At 44.5% G+C, this 25,949-nt stretch overlaps 1 protein-coding gene across 3 annotated transcripts in view; it reads left to right on the top strand.

The window, feature by feature from the left end:
• ARHGEF25 (Rho guanine nucleotide exchange factor 25) overlaps window positions 1-25,949 on the top strand; it is a 590,130-nt gene that overhangs the window by 475,241 nt on the left and 88,940 nt on the right. For all 3 annotated transcript variants that reach the window (XM_063952331.1, XM_063952330.1, XM_063952332.1), the window contains 2 exons: window positions 1,006-1,325; window positions 17,134-17,232. In XM_063952331.1, coding sequence (XP_063808401.1) covers window positions 1,006-1,325; window positions 17,134-17,232 — 419 coding nt within the window. The remainder of the gene's footprint in view (window positions 1-1,005; window positions 1,326-17,133; window positions 17,233-25,949) is intronic.

Here is a 25,949-nt window from a genome sequence, read left to right as displayed (position 1 = left end):
GTGTGGGGGGGGGGGGGGGGTGTGTATGGATGGGGCAGGTAGAAGGTACAGTTTATGCACCCCTAAAAATAAGTAGAGCTTTTATTTGAAAATAAAAAAAAATGCTTTTTATTTTTTTTTATCTGTTGTTAAAAAAATAGAGAAATCAGCCATTTAAAAGCTATAAAGAGCTCTGAGTATTGTGCTTTGTGACAGTAATGGATATCTCTAATGTTAATCAATATTAATTTGCCTGTTTTTTAGGATACAGGCTGATTTCCTCAATTTTTTTACATTTGGGGCAATATATAATAACCTGTAATGTGCAGGCTATTCGGGTGTTTGCGCGAGTCTGCCCGTATTTTTTAAGCGGGCAATCATTTACAAGGCAAAACCGACCTGGTAAATGATTGCCGCTTTAAAAATACGGTCAAGACTTGCAAAAATTCCTGAACACCCGGCACATCGCACGCTGGCGCATTTTGCCCATTGTATGGGTTTTAGCAGAAAATTTTTTCGAGCCCAATTTTTCCAAACGCATTCATACCCGCGGTAATTGGAAATCTAAATCTGTCTCTGCACATGTTACATCTGCCTCACCTGCAGTGCAGTATGGTTTTGCCCAGCTGCTTGTTTTTTGCTTTACTTACAAACATGAATCAGGCCCATTATCCCACATATAATTAGCAAAACTTCTGCATATCATCCAGCCTTCAGAATGCACATGCTATAAATACATCTCTACAGCTGTCACTTTTTAAAACATTTGCATTTGTGGTAAAATATCTTCCAATATTTTGATTGGTTTTACAACATGTTAGATGTCCAACTGTCCTATATTTTCCTTGTCTCAGATGTGCCTTGTTTAGTAGTGGAAACATGATTCTGTTATAAGTAGATGTTTTTCTTTTTAAGTAATTTCAAATATACGGCAGTCTTGTTATATAATACTTCAAATCTCCTATTTATCAGTCCTTTAACAGCCATGGTAATGAAATTAGACTATAATTGATATTTCTTTTCTAGAATCCTACTCTATCGCTGGCAGCGATGGCAGCATATCAGCTTCTGTGGCTTCTATCCAACCTCAGCCTTCAACTAGCTCTGCTCCAAGTTCGCCTGGATCCAGGAGGTCTGTCAGTACACTAAAGAAATGGCTGACAAACCCTGTGAGGAAATTAAGCAGCGGCAGCCGCCTGGATCAGCGGCAGAAGAAGATTGAAAGCAGGCCAAAGCGGGGAGTGCCTGGCCGAAGAAGGAGTGCTGATGATGGGGGCAGGGGAAGCTTTGACCTTGGAGTCTTGAGGAAGATGGAGGACTTCAACCACCCAGAAGACAAGAGTTTGGTGAGATAACTTATGTTTGTAGATTTGGGGGAAAGATAGAGAATAATAGATTTGGTAAAATGTAATTTATTACCGTAATGGTTCCCACCACCAGCTCCTGAAGATTATTCCATTTAGTTTTTATCATTAATGAAATGTTGAAAGTCTAGTTCCTGATTGTGCTTAGCTGACTCTATTTTCTTATTGCCGAGATTTTGTTCTTCTCCAGTAATCCTTTTTATATATATATATATATATATATATATATATATAAAAGTGTAACAATGGGCGGCACTCACGGCTCTTTTTATTTAAAGTCCAGACGTATAAATATACTGTAACGGGTGCCTTTGTATGGCCACTGGTCTGCACGACCGCGGTGGTCAAAATATAAATAGAGGAAATCCACGGCACTCACAATGTCCAAAAATTGGTATGCATATAAACGTGCCGGTGCCCTCCCTGGTAGCAGCATGCGCTGTGTCCAATGTAAAAGTGTAACAATGGGCGGCACTATACAAAACAGATACTCTCCCTTTTGCGCTATTAAACAGAAAGTGAGAAAGGATTGGGTTTGGGCTGTCAAATTCCACTAAGTCCCTTGTTAGGAGGGACTAAAAAAATACAAATATGTGCCAGTAGAGGAATGGGCGCACTTGGGTTGTTTTTCCACCCAATATTCAATGGGGAAAAACAGCAGTCTCCCTAAAATATTTACTCCTAATTCGTGAGCATAAAAATGTTTATGCTCACGAATTAGGAGTAAATATCTTAGGGAGACTGCTGTTTTTCCCCATTGAATATTGGGTGGAAAAACAACCCAAGTGCGCCCATTCCTCTACTGGCACACATATATATATATATATATATATATAGAGAGAGAGAATGGAGGGATAGGGATGTCGGCGACCAGTGTTGCTATTAAAAGGTTATTAAACCATAAACGATTTGTAAAAAGCCAGAGATATATAAATAATAAAAAAGTTTTTTAATACATATGAGAGTAATTAAAATAGTTGACAAGATAAAAAAGGTTCTATATAAAAAAAAAATTAAACTTTTATTTTTTAAAAGGAAAGGAAATCGGACTTAGCTTAGAAATCAGTAGGGGGTCAGTGCAGGTAACCCAACGCGTTTCGTCTCATCAGACTTCACCCCTTGATGAAGTCTGATGAGACGAAACGCGTTGGGTTTCCTGCACTGACCCCCTACTGATTTCTAAGCTAAGTCCGATTTCCTTTCCTTTTAAAAAATAAAAGTTTCATTTTTTTTTTATATAGAACCTTTTTTATCTTGTCAACTATTTTAATTACTCTCATATGTATTAAAAAACTTTTTTATTATTTATATATCTCTGGCTTTTTACAAATCGTTTATGGTTTAATAACCTTTTAATAGCAACACTGGTCGCCGACATCCCTATCCCTCCATTCTCCATACGTTTTATGTAATACTGTACCAGTATTGCAGTACTTAGGGTCTGCCTGACACCTAGCAATAAGGTTATGTGTGCTTTTTTATAGTGTTTTTTATGATACTTTTATCCATATTCACATAGTATACTGAGATTCCTTCTCACAAGTGGCGCTATACCACTCTTTTTGCATATATATATATATATCTTTTTAAATGCAATGACTTCTCTGGCAGGTCAAGACAACAGTGAGACCCACTGCTTAAATTAAAAATGGCTCCAGTGAAATTGATGTAAATTGAATATGGCGTCAAACATATTCCGGTATCCGGTATGACATGAAGTACAGGATATGCATCTAACTTGCTTATCTGATAATCATTTAATTACCTTTAACATTTTTGCAAAGTCCTTGATTCAGCATACTCATAGCTTACCCCCGCTCTTACCTATTTGAAATGTTGGGACATATGTTTAAATCTACTTTGGTGACAGGCACTCTATTTGTGTTATTGCTGCAAAGCTGAATTGTTCACAGAGTTTTGTTTGCACCTGAGAGACACAGATAATACCATTGAAATTTCATAAGAAGCTGCCTTTGTTGTTAATATAACTCCAAGTGGTAATCCTACAGTGTAATGACTCACAGCTCTGCGGAGACTGACTTCCCTACTGCTTCTACAATGCATAATTTATCTGCAGGGAAGCAGTCTCCTGTCCTCCGGCTAAAGAGATCAAGTCATTCTGAATACTTTCATACTGTATTTTTTATTCAATATTTCTTTCCACTTCACCCCCTTTTTTTTTTCTTTTAATACCGTACATGTGGCAAGTTAGAACTTAAAAGCAAATATTTTATGGAGTTCATGGTCTCCAGACCTGATCAGTTGCTAACCACGGGAGCCCCTTCCTGTCAAACATTCTCATGTCTCACTCTATTACCAAATTTTAAATCACTTATGTCGGACTTGGGGATTTAAAAAGAGGCTGTTTAATGAAAGGCTGATACATTATCCTTTCACCTACAGACATAATGACTGATTTACAACTTTTATTATGCCGCAGTCCAAATACAGTAAGAGACACTGGGGCAGGGGATGGGCCGTGGACATGATAGCAGAGTGTGCACATAATTGCAGAGTGTGCAGGAGCGTGCAGTAGTGGGTGCGCACTAGACGATGTGCCAGATATGTCAGTCCGATACGCCGGATCAGACAACATATCACCTAGTGTGTACCCAGCTTTAGTGACTGTAGGTGAGCAAATTTCAGCAAATAAGAGTTATTAGGTCATGTTAAAACTGTGGCAGAGCATGCAGGAATATGTAGTTCCACAACAGCTGGAGGGCGCATATTGAATACCCCTGACCTACAGGCTCTGCTTGCACTTTGCTCTTCCATTCGGCACTGTATTTGTAAAGTCCCATTTTGTGAATATAGGCCCAAGTGTAGTAGCCTTTGAGTTGCAGGTTCCCGCCATTTAAACTTTGGGGGGCATGTCCAATTGAAAGCATAATATAACTATTTTTCCATGGCAGCACATTTTTCCTGCATCCGTGGGGGTATATTCAATTACAGTCAAAACTACCGTCTTGTCAGCTTTTGACTTTTTAAGGTTGGAAGGGGTTCCGACCAATTCAATCCCCACCCCCTCAGTTTTCCGTCAAGTCGGGAATTCGACTTGTTGGAAAGCACGTGGATCGTCGAAATAGCTGGCGATCCTCATGCTTCTGACGGAAACGGGGCCAAATTTTGGCCCCCATTCCGTCAATCTCAATCCGACTTTAAAAAAAGTCGGATTGAGGACATGAGGCGGGGGAGTGGGGCGGCAGGCTATAGAGGCAGCAGGGCACAGGTACCACTATAGCAGGGTGTCCCCCCGGCCGGGCTCCTCACTCCCGGCAACTCTCTCCGTCGCCATTGACCGCGCTTCCCGCCCCCAGTGACCGCGCTCTCCACCGCCACTGACAGCAGCATCAGGACAGAACACCGGAACGGCCAAATCTGACAGTTGGATTTGGCTCAAATCGAACAGTAGGATTTGGCTGCTCATTGGGGTCAATTCTATTCGGCGACAGATGAATAGCGCCGGGAGTTAGCTCCCGGCGCTATTCAATACAGTGACGAGTGACCCTCAGTTGTCGGGAATTCTTCTCTCATCCCCGGGGGATGAGAGAAGAAACCCGACAAAAGTACTGCCGCGCGGCCGGTGCGAGGCTGATTCTGTCTGGAATAAGCCTCGCGCCGGGGAGTTAAGTCGGAGAATGACCGTACTCCAGACAATTCAACCTGTTTAGTCGGCGAGAACGGGCCATCGCCGACTTAACTGGAGCTGAATTGAATAGCGTCGGGAGCTAATTCCCGGCGCTATTCAACTGTCGCTGAATAGAATTGACCCCATTGAATAGGACTTGTCGGACCCATTACGACAAATGCATGTCGGAATGGATCCGACTTTAATTGAATATACCCCATGAGGTTTTTCCTATTCAGTTGGCTGTGAGAAATTCAGCCGTGGTGGTTTAAGCACGGCTGTTCTTCTCACAGCTTCAGAGCAGGTGCAGTGTTAGGAAAAATATCAGGACTTGATTCAGAACCTGTGGTCCCAACCACTAATGACTTATTAGGCAATTGGAAGTTTTCAGTTAGCTTAATTAGACCAACAAGATCGGGGATATGCCGATAGGCAAATGTAACAAATAGACCATGCCCGCAATTACCGATCACATGCAGACTTGTTTTTTTTTGGTCACCAAAAATCTGGCTGGCCCCTGTGGAAATCCTGACTGCTGCATGGCATACAGAGTGGACATACTATAAGTGTCTCCATGGAAATGGTTGATTATATAAAAAAAAAGTGTGCAGACTGAAACCCATGGTTTGATCGCCACTACCAAGGGACCACTTTTTTTAATCTGAAGCTACTGTCCATCTATTGAACACTGGGAGTCGTCTCAGAGCTACTCATGGAGAAATAACAATACTTTATGTTCCCAGCATTCAGTTTGGAATATATACAATTGAAATCACGTATGATTTTGGCCATACAAAATTATTTGTCGAAGTTAAAAGACAGATACAGTATTCATATTGGGCCTTGTGTTTTACATTACAGCTTCTTTCAAGACATATGATTCAGGTAGATGTTTTCAAAGTTTTTTTTTCTGTCCCTGCAAGGAACGTCCAGGTTCCAAGCACTGTATTCCAGTGACTGGCAGAGATAAAGCACTCTGGTTTATTGGATTTCACAGAGTATGACTTCACTGTGGTAGAAAAACTCTATATAGTGACTCAGAATGAAGTGTGGACATCAGACTGTAGGTAGTGATTGGCAGGAAGACAATTGTTGCAGTTTACCTCACAACACAATAGTTTCTATTTTGACAATCCTTTCACACTATGACGATAGCTACAAAACCTGATGGGTGATGGCCGTGGTAACAGACACAAGTCAGCAGGAGCGGATAATCGGATTATTGTTAGATAACAGGCAGATTTACAGCAGGGTTTATGTTGTACATGTAACGTCAAAATGTCAAGAAATCCTTTGACAAATGGAACTGTGAAGGAAAGCAACCTTCCATATTAACAGGAGTAAATTCTAAATACACAGCATACTGTCAGACTGTTAGCAATTGTAATATGGTGTACACAGATGAGGTTTGGCCTAATCAATAATCATAATATGCAAATGCATTTTTTCCCCCAAAAATGATTTTATTGAAGTCTGAGAAGACAAATATTTCAATACAAATGATATAAACATTACAATCCAATGATAATAGTATAAGTGCTAAGATTACACAGCATAGCGACCATCAAAAATATTGTGAGAAACAAACATTAAAAGATGAGTAGGTGAAGTTCAAAGTCCATCTGTCTTCACGTTCCATCCACTTCAACATATGCGTTCAACTTAAGGCATCAAGAATAAAGACTCCCACTCATATTTTCCATTCAGAATGGAAAGAAAAATTTAATAGTGACTTCAATAATAAAAGAGATGAAAAGAAAGAGGAAAAAGGGAAAAGGGGGGTGAGGGGGGGGGGTAAGGAAGGAAGAAAAGGATGGAAAACTGGGGATAGAAGAGTCATGTACACGCACATGTATTATTAATATTATTAATATTAAACTTACTTCCTTTGCATCAGATTGCCTTGTGTAACACATTAGTCTGTTTCCGTTCACTGGGCCTAATTCTGAGTTGATCACAGCATCAAGTTTGTTAGCAATTGGTCAAAACCATGAGCACTGCAGGGGGGACAGATATAACGTGTGCAGAGAGAGTTAGATTTGGGTGGGGTGTATTCAAACTGAAATCTAAATTGCAGTGTAAAAATAAAGCAGCCAGTATTTACCCTGCACAGAAACGAAATAACCCACCCAAATCTAACTCTCTCTGCACCTGTTATATCTGTCCCCCCTGCAGTGCTCATGGTTTTGCCCAGTTGCTAACAAACTTGCTTCTTGCAACTCAGAATTAGGCCCACTGTGTGAGTAGGCAGAACTGTTTCTGTTTAGACTCCATGATGTGCAGAACAAAGGTTCTTACTCATATTTTTTACCAGGCATATCCTATGCAAATTGTAATTCACCAGTTCTTGTGGAGCTGCAATTTCCACAACAACTGGAAAAACACTGGTTACCATCTTCTGCCCCTGATCAGGTTGTGGACTGAACTTCCTAAGTTATTTTGCATAGAGACATCCACAGAAAGTGTTACAATGATGTATCTGCGATAAGGGTGGTATATTAAGTACAGTTGTGCACTCTTGTGTCATTCTGCTTGTTTGAAGTAGCAACTGATATGATGTCCACCCAAAACCATGCAAGAACAACTATAAACATTTCAATATTAAAATTCTACATTTTAAAAGACAAGTAATGCCACTATAATCACTGTTACCTCTGTATATCAGGGCAGAAGAACCGGGAGGAAATCAATTTGCTGACTGTCGGGATCCCGGCGGTCAGGATCCCGACGCCGGAATCCCGTCTGCCGTAAATGCTGATAGCCGGAATACCGGCTTACAGGGGCTATTCCCACTCATGGGTGTACACGACACCCATAGAGTGGGAATAGATCCTGTGGCAAGCGCAGCAAGACACCGAGCCTGCAGCGCGGCAAGCGCAGCGAACACTCAAGGGGACTTGTAGTGCTCGCCTCGCTGCTGGCATTCTGGTGGGCAGGATGCCGCTGTCAGGATACTGACAGCCGGCATCCCATCCGCCGGGAATACATATGTAATCCGAACAACCAATTGTTGGCTTTTTACAAAGAACTAGCAAAAAATTATAGTTGAATGGATTTCTACCATTTTTCAGCAGCTCAGCAATGTACTGGTTGTGATAGCTGCCTTAGGTTGTGTCATACCCCTGCCGGTCACACACATCTGTAGGGGAAACTACATCCACTAGGAGAGAAGGGAAACATGTCAATGCCTGTCCTCACTGCCGAGGCCTCACTCTGCTCTTCTAGCACAAGCACAGTGAAGCCCTTACGCAGTTTCAGAAGAGAAGAGCTGGGGCCTCTTGCACTGTGGTCCTTTATATTTTGCTATGGGGCCCATGGATGGTGTATTCTGTGTATGCTGCACATTGCAACATTTTTATTATAGGGACTCATTCATTTTTCAGTATGTTATGCTAAATTACAGAACTCTGGTTACCTGTACTCTGACATAGGTGGTCATTCTGAGTTGTTCGCTCGCTAGCAGTTTTTAGCAGCCGTGCAAACGCTATGCCGCCTCCCACTGGGAGTGCATTTTAGCTTAGCAGAAATGCAAACGAAAGGATTGCAGAGCGGCTACAAAAAAATTTGTGCAGTTTCAGAGTAGCCCCAGACCTACTCAGCGCTTGCGATCACTTCAGACTATTCAGTTCCTGTTTTGACGTCACAAACACGCCCTACGTTCGCCCAGCCACGCCTGCGTTTTTCCTGGCACACCTGTGTTTTTTCGAACACTCCCTGAAAATGGTCAGTTGACACCGAGAAATGCCCTCTTCCTGTCAATCACTTTGCGACCAGCAGTGCGACTGAAAAGCTTCGCTAGTCCTTGTGTGAAACTACATCGTTTGTTTTAATAGTACGACGCACGTGCGCATTGCGCCGCATGCGCAGAAGTGACGTTTTTATTCCTGATCGCTGCGCAGCGACCGAAATCTGCTAGCGAATAACTCGGAATGATCCCCTTTGTCCTTAGTCCAATAACTCAGTCTTCTTCTTTATTTGAGTGAAATTTATTCAAACCCACTGTACTGATGTCAGCTACCCCAGCGGACTTCCCATTCATGTGTATATATTATTTATTTTTGCACTTACCCATCACCAGTCAAGAGGCCTGAAGTGAAGTGTTGATGTGACAGTACAGTTGTGTCCACTTATACTAGCCTCCCTGCACATTAAACAGCCCTTCTTGTCACGCCATACCGTGGTGTGAGTCGGTAGCGCCAAGCATCTTTTTGTGCAAATTTTTACATTAAAATGCATCTTATTCACAAATGAACGATGCGAATAGAACGCACAGGCAGGTTTGTGCTGATTGAAATGATATGTAGTATTGTTATATTCTGTGTGACTGCGGCTGTATCTGCATACGAAATGATACGTTACAGTGTTTTCCTAGAAAACACTGTAACGTACCATTTCGTATGAAGTTAAAGCTGCAGACGCACAATGAACATAGGCATGCCGCCCAACACTAACGAAGTAGCACGGGTCTTGTCAGCTCACTCACGTCAGGCATTTCCCACTACGTGGCATATTGATGCAAGATGCAAGAGGACACATCTGTATGTTGGTGGGGCGATGTGTTACTTACAAGTCTGATGTTGCCGAAACAGAACAATGGCCCTCATTCAGCATCAGTTGCAGTTTTGCTATTTTAACAAAACTACAACTGCTATCACTCGCATGTTGGGGCCACCCAGCACAGGGCACGGCCGCCCAGCTAATTCCTCATTGCAGCAGCCACCCCCGTTTCTGAAACCGCGTCCCCGCGAACACTTCGTTGCCGCCCCGTGAAAGCCTCTGTCTGTCAATCAGGCAAAAGTATTCGTATCAGTGCGATGTGAATGCATTGCCCGGCCCGCACATGGGCAGATCGGTCACTGTGCATACGCACTACTGAGAAAATCGTCAGTATGCGATCGCATCTCATATGCAATCCATACTGAATAGGGCCCGCTGTACAGAAAACAGCTATCCTTAAGTACAACCCCAACAATTATGGAATTTGTCAGATATCTTATATCTTCCAATTAAGGCAAATGGTTAAAGGGATTTTACATATCGCTGTGTGCTCCAAACCCAGAGATTCTTAAACTTTTTGGTTTGGGAACAAGAGGGAGTCGTGGAATTAGCTTTAGGTTTGTTTTCTTTCTGCATTACTCACTCTGCTGTGCTTCCCCCATCTACAGGGCTGCACACCTGCAGTGCACATAGCTCTGACACTACTCCTCTTCAATAAGAAAAATTGAAGCTGAAACAAAACACATTTGCTGTGTACAGTAGTTGGTAAATACTGAAACTAAGGACTTTTCATTGGAGAAATCTATAAAACTTGAGGCTGATCTGAAAGTTGGGGACAGTTTGCAACTATGCATATGAGTAGAAGTTTGAGATGAATTCCCCAGGTATTTGGTTAATCCGTGTATTCGCTACCCCTCCAATGTCGCACTGCTTGTGAGACTTTTAGATTTGTAGTAATATATAGCCATAGAGGGATTGTATATTTGTATTGCTTCTCTGGCAATGAAATACAAGTAATCTTGACATTTTACAATCCATCCTAGCTTAATTGGCCAATAAGGATTTGACTTGAACTCCACTTTCTTCATGTTTAGAACTTGCTAAAATGATAGAATTATTCATTCGCACATTTTTAGGATGCTAAAAACAGACTTGTTAACAATACAAATGAGCGTTGAAAGTAAGAGGCCTCAGGGGTACAGCGCTGCAGGTTCACCAGCAGGACGCTATAGATTAGGTAGCTTGCCTGATGGAACATAGTCTGTTAAGCTGTTTTTGGGTCGTGAACCATCATAGTGGAAGGAGATAATTGTACCTCTGCGCTAACCAGACAAGTATGCAATTTGCTGAGTGAATTTGTAGATATGAACAATTTATTTTCTGTATTTTTTTATCATTATTATTTAGAGACCAATAAACCCTTGTTCTCATACATAAAAGAGCTGCTAATAACAGTTTGTAAATATACATATTTGTGAATGTTATCAGAGATGATAATATTTCAGATATTTAAGTGGATGGGGAGTGTTAGGTTTAGGCTGCAGTAAGGGATGGTTAGGGGGTAAGGGGATTCTAAACAGCAGGATCCCTCGGTCAGTATTCTGACTTCTGGCATCACGTCTGCCGGCATATGAGACCTAACCTATTCCAACATCAATACCACATTTTTCTTTATATTTAGCCCCACAAATTATCAAATTATACCTTGTTTGTTTCAGAAGATTTAACATTTTCAGAAAAGTACATTTTCAAAAGGTAAAGGAACAGCAAAGGTGTGTGTATAGTGTGTGTGTGTATGTATATATATATATATATATATATATTATAACGTTGATGTTCCTATATAACATGATTAGAGTTTTTTTAACCTTAAAGACTAGTCTCTGTGTTCCGCCTTTCATGTGTGATATATATATATATATATATATACTAGCTGGAGTATACGGCGTTGCCCGGGATTTTAAGAATGTCTGTTTGCAAAAATCATTATAAATATTAAACACACAGTATAAATAACATTGTAGATAGCTGAATACCCGTGCTTTGCTACAGGATGAGAATGGTAAATTAGAATGTTAGTTGTTCGTTAATTTACGTAGGTTGGAGATCTAGTATATAGGCATATCTTGCTTCCCTGACACACTTTGTGTAGTGGCCAGACCCCTTTTTGTTACCCCAAGGGACCCTGCTCTTCCCACTATACAACTCTCAGTCTCCATTCCCCTCCTCACATCATGTCAGTGCCCCTGTGAAATTATCAATTTATTTACAGTTTCTTATATAGCACAGCACATTATGTATCTCCTGATATACTCTGTGCTGCTGGGGTACCGTGCTACTTTCACTATATAACTGTCAGTGTGTTCGTGCTACCTCCATTCCCCTCCTCACATCATGTCACTGGCCCTGTCACATGCAGCCCTGTCATCACTGACATATCATGCATGTCCTCATACAGTCTGTGCTGCTGGCCCACCCCTAGGGGTGCTAGTGGTGTGTTACCCCCACAGCGTTTGTTCCCAGAGTGTCATATGTGCAGCAAGTTTGGTGTAAATGGCTCCAGGCATTCCACAGTTATGCTGTCTCCTGAAATACTCGGTGCTGCTGCCTCACCCCGCCGCAGTATTTGTTCCCAGATTGTAAGTCATAGTGTTCACCCAGCCCGTTTTTTAGAAGGCAAAACCTGCCCTGTCCCTTTTGCGGCGCCCTGCTAGAACAGCCGCCCACCTCCTGCCCTCCCAGCATGTAAAGACGCCGTGTGCATGTGCGCGGCATCCATTCACGCATTGGCAGAGAGCTGGTGGAAGCTCAGCACCGACGGAGGTGCTGGGCACGCCCCCAACAGTGACGTTGACGGCCACAGACGCCCTCTATAGCAGCGTCTGTGGGCCGCACCGTCCACTACAATGACGGGGGTATTGCCATGCCCCCTAATTTGCATGGCCGCAGGCCAATGTGCCCCCGAACTCCAGCGCCCTTCCCTTTCATCATCCTAGAAGGAACACTAGTAAGACATATGTGTACCAATTTTTGAGTACATTGGTCCAGCAATTCCGGAGTTATGCTGTCTGCTGATATACTCTGTGCTGCTGTCTCCCCCCCCCTCCCCTAGGGGTGCTAGGGGTTTCTAATTGTTTTAGTTGCCTCACCCGTGTTTTAATACGCTCATATGTAAAATTTCACGATCATAACTTGTAAACTGTGGATTTGTATAGAAAGACAGAAGGACAAATTTTCGCTTTTTTTATAGTAGATGTGTCCCCATGTTTTGAACTAACCTTGCGTGTTTTCTTTTGATTTTGGATCTGTATTTCTATACAATTTAAAAAACAGCTAAAATCGTGTAGTATGAATCTGTTTTTGCTCCTACCATATAATTATCCTCAGTTACATTAATTTCCAGCCATTTCCAGTGTAAAATGGCACCTGAACTCATGAGGGAGCGACTTGCATACTATCCAAAACACACAAATTAGTTTTTTAGATCCAAGATCAAAACTTGGTGGGATGACCCGTTCCAGGACTCATTTTGACCAAGCCTGGACTACATTCAACTGAAAACACCAATGTTCAAGTGTGTTCTCATATGTATACACTGCTCAAAAAAATAAAGGGAACACTTAAACAACACAATGTAACTCCAAGTCAATCACACTTCTGTGAAATCAAACTGTCCACTTAGGAAGCAACACTGATTGACAGTGGTGACCACAGACCACTTCTCAGCTCCTTTGCTTTCTGGCTGATGTTTTGGTCACTTTTGAAAGTTGGCGGTGCTTTCACTCTAGTGGTAGCATGAGACGGAGTCTACAACCCACACAAGTGGCTCAGGTAGTGCAGCTCATCCAGGATGGCACATCAATGCGAGCTGTGGCAAGAAGGTTTGTTGTGTCTGTCAGCGTAGTGTCCAGAGCATGGAGGCGCTACCAGGAGACAGGCCAGTACATCAGGAGACGTGGAGGAGGCCGTAGGAGGGCAACAACCCAGCAGCAGGACCGCTACCTCCGCCTTTGTGCAAGGAGGAACAGGAGGAGCACTGCCAGAGCCCTGAAAAATGACCTCCAGCAAGCCACAAATGTGCATGTGTCTACTCAAACGATCAGAAACAGACTCCATGAGGGTGATATGAGGGCCCGACGTCCACAGGTGGGGGTTGTGCCTACAGCCCAACTCCGTGCAGGACGTTTGGCATTTGCCAGAGAACACCAAGATTGGCAAATTCGCCATTGGCGCCCTGTGCTCTTCACAGATGAAAGCAGGTTCTCACTGAGCATATGTGATAGACGTGACAGAGTCTGCAGACGCCAAGGAGAACGTTCTGCTGCCTGCAACATCCTCCAGCATGACCGGTTTGGCAGTGGGTCAGTAATGGTGTGGGGTGGCATTTCTTTGGGGGGCCGCATAGCCCTCCATGTGCTCACCAGAGGTAGCCTGACTGCCATTAGGTACCGAGATGATATCCTCAGACCCCTTGTGAGACCATATGCTGGTGCGGTTGGCCCTGGGTTCCTCCTAATGCAAGACAATGCTAGACTTCATGTGGCTGGAGTGTGTCAGCAGTTCCTGCAAGATGAAGGCATTGATGCTATGGACTGGCCTGCCCGTTCCCCAGACCTGAATCCAATTGATCATATCTGGGATATCATGTCTCGCTCCGTCCACCAAAGCCACGTTGCTCCACAGACTGTCCAGGAGTTGGCAGATGCTTTAGTCCAGGTCTGGAAGGAGATCCCTCAGGAGACCATCCGCCACCTCATCAGGAGCATGCCCAGGCGTTGTAGGGAGGTCGTACAGGCACGTGGAGGCCACATACACTACTGAGCCTCATTTAGACTTGTTTTAAGGACATTACATCAAAGTTGGATCAGCCTGTAGTGTGTTTTTCCACTTTAATTTGAGTGTGACTCCAAATCCAGACCTCCATGGGTTAATAAATTTGATTTCCATTGATAATTTTGGGGTGATTTTGTTGTCAGCACATTCAACTATGTAAAGAACAAAATATTTAATAAGAATATTTAATTCATCCAAATCTAGGATGTGTTGTTTAAGTGTTCCCTTTATTTTTTTTGAGCAGTATATATATATGTTTCTGTGTTCATTCTGAGGACGGGGCTTGCTGCCCCGAAACGTTAATAAATATATCCAGTTTTTCATCTTATCATCTCTGAGTGCCATATTTATTGGATGGGGATCAGTACTAAATGCCGCCCGACGGAATCCCGGCGGTCGAAATACCGATGCCGGAATCCCGACCACACAATCCCGACAGGGGTGGCGAGCGGAACGCAGCCCCTTGCGGGCTCGCTTCGCTCGCCACGCTACGGGCACGGTGCCTCGCTACGCTCGGCACACTATTGTATTCTTCCTCTATGGGTGTCGTGGACACCCACGGAGGGAGAATATGTCGGGATTGTGGCGGTCGGGATTCCGGCGTCGGTATTTCGACCGCCGGGATTCCGGCCGGCGGCATATTGACCACATCCCATTGGATGCATATCTTTTTACTCATTCTGGCACCGGAGGAAGCTGCTATTATATTTAGAGTGCCGGCTGACTTTGGAAATGTATGTATATATATATATATATATATATATATATATATATATATATATATAAAAAAATAAATATCAGACACGATAGAGGGAAGGTAGGAACAATGTGAAATGCATAGTGGAGTAGAGGAAAAAATATATAAAAGTGTTTTGTTCCTAACATGGCTCTTTGTCAAGATGACAAAGGTCCATGTTAAGACTGAAACATTGATTGGTTTTATTATGGCTTTTTTTCTGAATAAAATCCCGCTGCTGTTCTGGAAGTCTGGTCAGTGCGCCCCTTATTGTCTCTATTTATATTTGGAGCCTCTGTGTCCATTTGGGTAGCCACCCTAGCATCTCTTACTATCGTTACGTAAATGTGTGGAACTACTAAAACACAGGATTCTACACACAGAAACTAATGCATAATACAGTAGATCAAAGGCATCCATCCCCCCTCCCATTCAGTATGTCATCATTAAATTCCCATAATATAGACCTTCTGATATGACCACTGGCCCTTGGTACAAAATGCACCTGGACGTCATTTACTATGCAGCTACCTGTGCTGAATCAGTTAACTTAGTACCCTTTACTTAATTAGACCACCACTGCGATACTAAATTCACTCAGAAGTTGGTAAGGCAGAGAACACAGCTAATGCAAGAGCAGCGATAGTGACTCAGAGTGTGGATTTGGTGGGGGTATACCAATGTGAGCAGTATAGCTAGGAATACTGTAAGCTCAAATAAAATATAAGAAAGTTGTGGGAGAGCCTGATCGGACATGGTAGGGAATTCCGTTAGTGGTCAGCAGCACAGGAGACATAATAGGTGCGAGTGAGTAGCTAAGAAGGCAAGAAGGAGATAATTCTGATATGAGATTTTAGATGTATGAAGAGGTGATGTTGTTTAGTTGTTTGTATATAAGAGTGAGTAATTTGTATGTAGAAATACACATCAAACATATACTGAAACATATAATAGATCAAGGGGGCCGCAGATGTAGCATATCTAGACTTTAGTAAGGCTTTTGAGATGTTCCCATATCACAAATTGCTAAATAAACTCAAAAGCGTGGGATAGGATTCTAAGACGGTAGAATGGATAAGATCCTGGCTGCAGGATAGGAAACAGAAAGTTGTAGGAAATGGAGTGCATTATGTGGAGGGGAATGTTACCACTGGAGTACCCCAGGTATCTGTATTTGGGCCAGTGCTCTTTAATATCTTTGTTGGTGACATTGCAAATGGTATTGGAGGGAAAGTTTGCATTTTTTTCAGAAGACACAAAGATATGCAACAGGGTAGAAACACTGGGAGGGGTAACACAATGATTGAGGGTCTAGGTATACTTGAGGAATGGTCAAAACTACTGAGGAGGAAAGAGATCTACAGTAGGAGTCACTATTTCAGGTGACTTTAAAGGCAAGTAAGCAATGTAACAAAGCATGAGATATGCTAGTCAGATGCTTGGTTGCATAGAGAGAGGAATCAGTAGCTAAAAGAAAGAAGTAATAATGCCACTGTATATGTCATTGCTACGGCCTCATCTACAATACTGTGTCCATTTCTGGAGGCCAAATCTCCAGAAGAATATTAATACATTAGAGAGCGTACAAAGAAGGGCAACTAAAATGGTGCATGGCCTACATCACACAACTTACCTGGAAAGACTAAAAGATTTTAACATGTATAGTTTGGAGGAGAGAAGGGAAAGGGGGGGACATGATAGAAACTTTCAAATAAACCAGGGGTTTTAACAGAGTCCAGGAGGGAAACATTCTTCAAATGAAGAGAAGTATTAGAACACAAGGACATGCACTGAGACTGGAGGGAGGGAGGTTCAGGGGAAATAGATAGGAAACAGATAGGTGGAATAGCCTCCCATCAAAGATGGTAGAGGCTAAGACAATAGAACAATTTAAACATTTTTGGGATAGGCATATGAATATCTTTACAAAGAATAAAGGATCAAATAGGGTTGAGGTTACCAAAAGGTAAAAAAAGGGGCAGACTAGATGGGCCAAGTGGTTCTTTTCTGCCATCAAATTCTATGTTTGTATATATTCCTCCTGCAAATGAAAAGAGAATAGTGCTCTGATCTAATTTCTTCTTTACCCTTCATAGGAATGGAAAGAACATGATAATCCTGACAAGCATCATTTGCCTGACCTATCTTTTCTGTGTGACCTGCTTCAAGGGGCGACCACAGAACCCAACAATAAGGTGTGTACAGCACGGGCTACATAGATAGCACCACCTGATGTTCCTGTCTTACACCTGCTTCATACGCTTTGCTGCAAAGTTGCACACTGTGAATTATTTATTGCCATTTCGCTCTATTCTAAAGCACATGGAAAAGACAGATCGTTAAGTTTCTGCTCTACTATTGCACACATTGTACCCTGATTTCAAGAATGTTTATTATTTATTAACATTTATTTGTCAAAAATTACTTATGCAGCCCCGTCATATTATGCTGCGCTTTACAATTGGGAAATGGATCCTGAGTAAGTTGTACCTAGCATGCTTTGTGTAGCTGTGATAGGGAACTTGTATGGTAGGATCCTACTGGCCTTTTATGAATTAATAAACATTCTCAGATTTAAAAAAAATTCTAAATATGTTGGCGCGATATGGTTGAAGGGATACATACTGTTGGTGAACGAGATTCCGGCTGTCATGATCCCGACAGTGGGATTCCATCCACCAGAATGCCGGCAGTGGGGTGAGCACTAGAAAGCCCCTTGCGGGCACGTAGACTCGCTGCACGCACCACAGATTATATTCTCCCTCTATAGCCTGTCTCGTCGGTATTCCAGCGGTGGCATTTCACCCCTGTCGGGATTCCTGTGTCGGTATTGGGCTGCCCAGCATGCCGGATCCTACCCCCCCAGCACAAATGAGGGGCGGTGATTTTGCTTGTTTCGAGTAGCCCTCTGCCTGCGCAGCCTAGCTGCGAAGGCAGACTGCTATCCGCCATGTTAAGTGTTGCAGCGTCTGCGTGTGACATCACACAGCAGCTGCGGCCCGCCACTTCAACGGTACGGATGCGCCTGCATTGTAAGGACCTTGCCTCTAATCGGAGTGTCGACGACCCATTCCCACCCCCCTCCAGATCTTAAACTGCGTACTGAAGAGAATGCAGTTTAGGACCTTGCACATGCGTGTACCGGCGCATGCGCAGATATGCAGAAATAGCTTCATAGCGATTTTTTGCACATCTGTGACAGGATCTGAATTGGCCCCTGTTTTGGTAGTTCAAAGCAAGTCCAATGAATAGTTGTGGATGCAAACAAGTAAACTAAGGGTAACCTTCTTCATGTCCTAGCGAGGTGTTGTACTCCAGTGTACTCCATTAGCCGTGCTTTGTACCATGCATGCCTGAGGTCTAATGGTAGCATGGGCAGTATATATAATGGATGTGCACTAGGATAATATCTCAGTCAGCCAACCAGCGCCTAAAGATTCTGTATTTCCGCCTTATAGGAATGCCTGCAGGACATCACCGCAAAGTGACCCTCGCAATCAATGCAGAAAATTGTTCCTTTTTCACCCACTTTTCAACCCACCCTAAGGTGCACTTCCTAGTGTGATCTTTGGACTAGGCACGAATCTGATCTTTGAGCACAGTGCTGCAGTAATCCCTGGACACAATGCTAGCATAGTCCTGGAAAACAACCCTGACTTAATGCTGGAACAGAAAATAAGATTTTACTTACCGATAAATCTATTTCTCGTAGTCCGTAGTGGATGCTGGGACTCCGTCAGGACCATGGGGATTAGCGGCTCCGCAGGAGACAGGGCACAAAAATAAAAGCTTTAGGACTAGGTGGTGTGCACTGGCTCCTCCCCCTATGACCCTCCTCCAAGCCTCAGTTAGGATACTGTGCCCGGACGAGCGTACACAATAAGGAAGGATTTTGAATCCCGGGTAAGACTCATACCAGCCACACCAATCACACCGTACAACCTGTGATCTGAACCCAGTTAACAGTATGACAAACGTAGGAGCCTCTGAACAGACGGCTCACAACAATAACAACCCGATTTTTTTGTAACAATAACTATGTACAAGTATTGCAGACAATCCGCACTTGGGATGGGCGCCCAGCATCCACTACGGACTACGAGAAATAGATTTATCGGTAAGTAAAATCTTATTTTCTCTGACGTCCTAGTGGATGCTGGGACTCCGTCAGGACCATTGGGATTATACCAAAGCTCCCAAACGGGCGGGAGAGTGCGGATGACTCTGCAGCACCGAATGAGAGAACTCCAGGTCCTCTTTAGCCAGGGTATCAAATTTGTAGAATTTTACAAACGTGTTCTCTCCCGACCACGTAGCTGCTCGGCAGAGTTGTAATGCCGAGACCCCTCGGGCAGCCGCCCAAGATGAGCCCACCTTCCTTGTGGAATGGGCCTTGATAGATTTAGGCTGTGGCAGGCCTGCCACAGAATGTGCAAGTTGAATTGTGCTACAAATCCAACGAGCAATCGTCTGCTTAGAAGCAGGAGCACCCAGCTTGTTGGGTGCATACAGTATAAACAGCGAGTCAGATTTTCTGACTACAGCCGTCCTTGAAATATATATTTTCAATGCCCTGACAACGTCCAGCAACTTGGAATCCTCCAAATCGCTAGTAGCCGCAGGCACCACAATAGGCTGGTTCAGGTGAAACGCTGAAACCACCTTAGGCAGAAACTGAGGACGCGTCCGCAGTTCTGCCCTGTCCGAATGGAAAATCAGATATGGGCTTTTATACGATAAAGCCTCCAATTCTGACACTCTCCTGGCTGAAGCCAGGGCCAGTAGCATGGTTACTTTCCATGTAAGATATTTCAAATCCACCGATTTGAGTGGCTCAAACCAATGGGATTTGAGAAAATCCAAAACTACATTAAGATCCCACGGAGCCACTGGGGGCACAACCGGGGGCTGTATATGTAGTACTCCTTTTACAAAAGTCTGGACTTCAGGAACTGAAGCCAATTCTTTCTGGAAGAAAATCGACAGGGCCGAAATTTGAACCTTAATGGACCCTAATTTGAGGCCCATAGACAATCCTGTTTGCAGGAAATGTAGGAATCGACCCAGTTGAAATTCCTCCGTCGGGGCCTTCCTGGCCTCACACCACGCAACATATTTTCTCCAAATGCGGTGATAATGTTGTGCAGTCACCTCCTTCCTGGCTTTTACCAGGGTAGGGATGACCTCTTCCGGAATGCCTTTTTCCCTTAGAATTCGGCGTTCAACCGCCATGCCGTCAAACGCAGCCGCGGTAAGTCTTGGAATAGACACGGTCCCTGCTGAAGCAGGTCCCGTCTTAGAGGTAGAGGCCACGGATCTTCCGTGAGCATCTCCTGAAGTTCCGGGTACCAAGTTCTTCTTGGCCAATCCGGAGCCACGAGTATCGTTCTTACTCCCCTTTGCCGTATAATTCTCAGTACTTTTGGTATGAGAGGCAGAGGAGGAAACACATACACAGACTGGAACACCCACGGTGTTACCAGAGCGTCCACAGCTATTGCCTGAGGGTCTCTTGACCTGGCGCAATACCTGTCCAGTTTTTTGTTGAGGCGGGACGCCATCATATCCACCTTTGGTTTTTCCCAACGGTTCACAATCATGTGGAAGACTTCTGGATGAAGTCCCCACTCTCCCGGGTGTAGATCGTGTCTGCTGAGGAAGTCCGCTTCCCAGTTGTCCACTCCCGGAATGAACACTGCTGACAGTGCTATCACATGATCTTCCGCCCAGCGAAGAATCCTTGCAGCTTCTGCCATTGCCCTCCTGCTTCTTGTGCCGCCCTGTCTGTTTACGTGGGCGACTGCCGTGATGTTGTCCGACTGGATCAACACCGGCTGACCCTGAAGCAGGGGTTTTGCCAGGCTTAGAGCATTGTAAATCGCTCTTAGCTCCAGTATATTTATGTGAAGAGACATCTCCAGGCTTGACCACACTCCCTGGAAGTTTCTTCCCTGTGTGACCGCTCCCCAGCCTCTCAGACTGGCATCCGTGGTCACCAGGACCCAGTCCTGTATGCCGAATCTGCGGCCCTCTAACAGATGAGCACTCTGCAACCACCACAGAAGAGACACCCTTGTCCGTGGAGACAAAGTTATCCGCTGATGCATCTGCAGATGCGATCCGGACCATTTGTCCAGCAGATCCCACTGAAAAGTTTGTGCGTGGAATCTGCCGAATGGAATCGCTTCGTAAGAAGCCACCATTTTTCCCAGGACTCTTGTGCATTGATGCACAGACACTTTTCCTGGTTTTAGGAGGTTCCTGACAAGTTCGGATAACTCCCTGGCTTTCTCCTCCGGAAGAAACACCTTTTTCTGAACCGTGTCCAGAATCATTCCCAGGAACAGCAGACGTGTCGTCGGGGTCAATTGAGATTTTGGAAAATTCAGAATCCACCCGTGCTGTTGCAGCACTACTTGGGTTAGTGCTACTACGTCCTCCAGCTGTTCTCTGGACCTTGCCCTTATCAGGAGATCGTCCAAGTAAGGGATAATTAATACGCCTTTTCTTTGCAGAAGAAACATAATTTCGGCCATTACCTTGGTAAAGACCCGAGGTGCCGTGGACAATCCAAACGGCAGCGTCTGAAACTGATAATGACAGTTTTGCACCACGAACCTGAGGTACCCTTGATGTGAAGGGCAAATTGGGATATGCAGGTAAGCATCCTTGATGTCCAGGGACACCATAAAGTCCCCTTCTTCCAGATTCGCTATCACTGCTCTGAGTGACTCCATCTTGAACTTGAATTTTTGTATGTACAGGTTCAAAGATTTCAGATTTAGAATAGGTCTTACCGAGCCGTCCGGCTTCGGTACCACAAATAGTGTGGAATAATACCCCTTTCCCTGTTGTAGGAGGGGTACCTTGACTATCACCTGCTGAGAATACAGCTTGTGAATGGCTTCCAATACCGTCGCCCTGTCTGAGGGAGACGTTGGCAGAGCAGACTTTAGGAACCGGCGAGGGGGAGACTTCTCGAATTCCAACCTGTAACCCTGAGATACTACCTGCAGGATCCAGGGGTCCATCTGTGAGTGAGCCCACTGTGCGCTGAAATTCTTGAGTCGACCCCCCACCGCCCCTGAGTCCGCTTGTAAAGCCCCAACGTCATGCTGAGGGCTTTGCAGAAGCCGGGGAGGGCTTCTGCTCCTGGGAGGGAGCTGCTTGGTGCACTCTCTTACCCTTTCCTTTGCCTCGGGGCAGATATGACTGTCCTTTTGCCCGCTTGTTCTTATAGGAACGAAAGGACTGCGGCTGAAAAGACGGTGTCTTTTTCTGTTGGGAGGGGACCTGAGGTAAAAAGGTGGATTTCCCGGCTGTTGCCGTGGCCACCAAATCCGATAGACCGACCCCAAATAATTCCTCCCCTTTATACGGCAATACTTCCATATGCCGTTTGGAATCCGCATCACCTGACCACTGTCGCGTCCATAAACTTCTTCTGGCAGATATGGACATCGCACTTACTCTCGATGCCAGAGTGCAAATATCCCTCTGAGCATCTCGCATATAAAGAAAAGCATCCTTTAATTGCTCTATAGTCAATAAAATACTGTCCCTATCCAGGGTATCAATATTTTCAGTCAGGGAATCCGACCAAACCACCCCAGCACTGCACATCCATGCTGAGGCGATGGCTGGTCGCAGTATAACACCAGTATGAGTGTATATACTTTTCAGGGTAGTTTCCAGCCTCCTATCAGCTGGATCCTTGAGGGCGGCCGTTTCAGGAGACGGTAACGCCACTTGTTTTGATAAGCGTGTGAGTGCCTTATCCACCCTAGGGGGTGTTTCCCAGCGCGCCCTAACCTCTGGCGGGAAAGGATATAATGCCAATAACTTCTTTGAAATTAGCAGTTTTCTATCGGGGTTAACCCACGCTTCATCACACACTTCATTCAATTCCTCTGATTCAGGAAAAACTACAGGTAGTTTTTTCAGACCCCACATAATACCCCTTTTTGTGGTACTTGCAGTATCAGAGATATGCAAAGTCTCCTTCATTGCCGTGATCATATAACGTGTGGCCCTACTGGAAAATACGTTTGTTTCTTCACCGTCGACACTAGATTCGGTGTCCGTGTCTGGGTCTGTGTCGACCGACTGAGGTAAAGGGCGTTTTACAGCCCCTGACGGTGTCTGAGACGCCTGGACAGGTACTAACTGGTGTGCCGGCCGTCTCATGTCGTCAACTGATTTTTGTAACGTGCTGACATTATCACGTAATTCCATAAACAAAGCCATCCATTCCGGTGTCGACTCCCTAGGGGGTGACATCACCATTACCGGCAATTGCTCCGCCTCCACACCAACATCGTCCTCATACATGTCGACACACACGTACCGACACACAGCAGACACACAGGGAATGCTCTTATCGAAGACAGGACCCCACTAGCCCTTTGGGGAGACAGAGGGAGAGTTTGCCAGCACACACCCAAGCGCTATAAATATATAGGAACAACCCTACAGAAGTGTTGTTTCCTTTATAGCAGCTTAATATATCAATATCGCCAAAAAAGTGCCCCCCCTCTCTGTTTTTTTACCCTATTTCTGTAGTGCAGTGCAGGGGAGAGTCCTGGGAGCCTTCCTCGCAGCGGAGCTGTGCAGGAAAATGGCGCTGTGTGCTGAGGAGATAGGCCCCGCCCCCTATTTCGGCGGGCTCTTCTCCCGGTGTTTGTGAGACCTGGCAGGGGTTAAATACATCCATATAGCCCCAGGGGCTATATGTGATGTATTTTTAGCCAGAACAAGGTATTATCATTGCTGCCCAGGGCGCCCCCCCCCCCAGCGCCCTGCACCCTCAGTGACCGCTGGTGTGAAGTGTGCTGACAACAATGGCGCACAGCTGCAGTGCTGTGCGCTACCTCATGAAGACTGAAAAGTCTTCTGCCGCCGGTTTCTGGACCTCTTCACTTTTCGGCATCTGCAAGGGGGTCGGCGGCGCGGCTCCGGGACCGGACTCCATGGCTGGGCCTGTGTTCGATCCCTCTGGAGCTAATGGTGTCCAGTAGCCTAAGAAGCCAATCCATCCTGCACGCAGGTGAGTTCACTTCTTCTCCCCTAAGTCCCTCGTTGCAGTGAGCCTGTTGCCAGCAGGACTCACTGAAAATAAAAAACCTAATAACTTTTTCTAAGCAGCTCTTTAGGAGAGCCACCTAGATTGCACCCTGCTCGGACGGGCACAAAAACCTAACTGAGGCTTGGAGGAGGGTCATAGGGGGAGGAGCCAGTGCACACCACCTAGTCCTAAAGCTTTTATTTTTGTGCCCTGTCTCCTGCGGAGCCGCTAATCCCCATGGTCCTGACGGAGTCCCAGCATCCACTAGGACGTCAGAGAAATATAATATACTGCAGAGATATAAAGCTGGTATCATTGTGGGGCATGGTAACACAATGTAATCTTGCTTACTGCTCCTTTTCTGGCCCAATGTAAAGCTTCAATTCCCCCTTCTTTGCCTGTCACATCCCCAAGGATCTGTCCATGAGCCCCTAATCTTCTCTCTCTTCTCCTTCTCCTTTGGAAAACTCATTAACTCTTCCAGTCTCCAGTTCCAGCTTTATGCTGATGACTCTCTCGCCAGCTTAAATGTTCACTCACAACACACCTTTTAAGCAGAGCCTATCATTCTTCCTCCTATATCTCCACTCTTCTCACAATGGATAGGTATTGTCTCATTGGCAAATATGAGGCTTCATATGTTCTGTAATACATGGGCGGACGCTATTGAATTTTGAGAGTGGCTGGGACATTCAGTGTTCTCCCTCTATGGGAAAATCCTTTGTGTATAGTGCTACAACTCTTGAGGCCAATGATGAGGATATTGTGTGTGTATGTGTGTATAGTGGTGTCACCATGAGTAATATAAAAAGTAGGAGAATAAGAAATGGTTCTCCGCAACCAAGAGTCTGTGCTGATAGGTGTATTACTTCCGGTACAGCCTACATACAGCCGAATGGATGCCTTGTGTACAAGTATGAACGGAGTACACGCTACATGCTACGGCACCAGGATATTGCATGTAGTGAAATATCTGTGCAGCTATTAGCTACATGGATGATGGATATACAATCAGTATGCAGCATTTCTGCTGTCCATGTAGTATCCAGATGATGGAATCGACAGTGTATTGGTCGACAGTCAGTAGGTTGACACCATATGATTGACAGGTGTAAAAGGTCGACAGATGTACTGTAAGTTCGACAGTGCTTAAGGTCAAAAGGTTGACAGGTTCAAAAGGTTGCAATGCCAATGATTGACACATCTTTGTTTTTCGCATGTTTTCCCAACATTTGCTTGATTTGCTATCCATATTGGGAATAGTAACCTGTAGCAGAGCGAGGCGCCTTGCACGAAGCGAGTCTGCAAGGGTTTTTCTTGTGATGGTCGTCACATAACATAAAATATACAAGATTTGGCCTAAAAAAAAAAACTTGTGTCCACCATTGTCATGTGGAGTTTTTCAGACTTTTGACCTTTTGCACCTGTCGACCTATGTTGTCAACCTATTGACTGTCTACCTAGACATTGTAGATCTATTACTCCTCACCCGCCTGTGCACCAGTGGTTCTTGAAAGTATGGTGTCAAGTGGGCATGCTTTCGGATCACAGCTGATTTTATTAAATGCACAATGCGGTGAGTGCATCATCCCACGTGATAATGAGGGATCACCGGTGCACAATGCAGTGAGTGCGTCATCCCACGTGATAACGAGGGATCATCGGTGCACAATGCGGTAAGTGCGTCATCCCACGTGATAACGATGGGTCATCAGTTGCACATGTAAAGCTGTTTGTGTCAATACTTGCAAGAGAATAAGAAGAAATTTGATTCATATCTGAATGCATGCAGGGCATCCATGCACACAATATATAGTTGTGTATTTAAAGATTAAAAATTAAAAGACT

Source organism: Pseudophryne corroboree, chromosome 2 (assembly GCF_028390025.1).
Source record: "Pseudophryne corroboree isolate aPseCor3 chromosome 2, aPseCor3.hap2, whole genome shotgun sequence".
Classification (NCBI taxonomy): domain Eukaryota; kingdom Metazoa; phylum Chordata; class Amphibia; order Anura; family Myobatrachidae; genus Pseudophryne; species Pseudophryne corroboree.
This window is presented reverse-complemented; position numbering and strand designations above follow the sequence as displayed.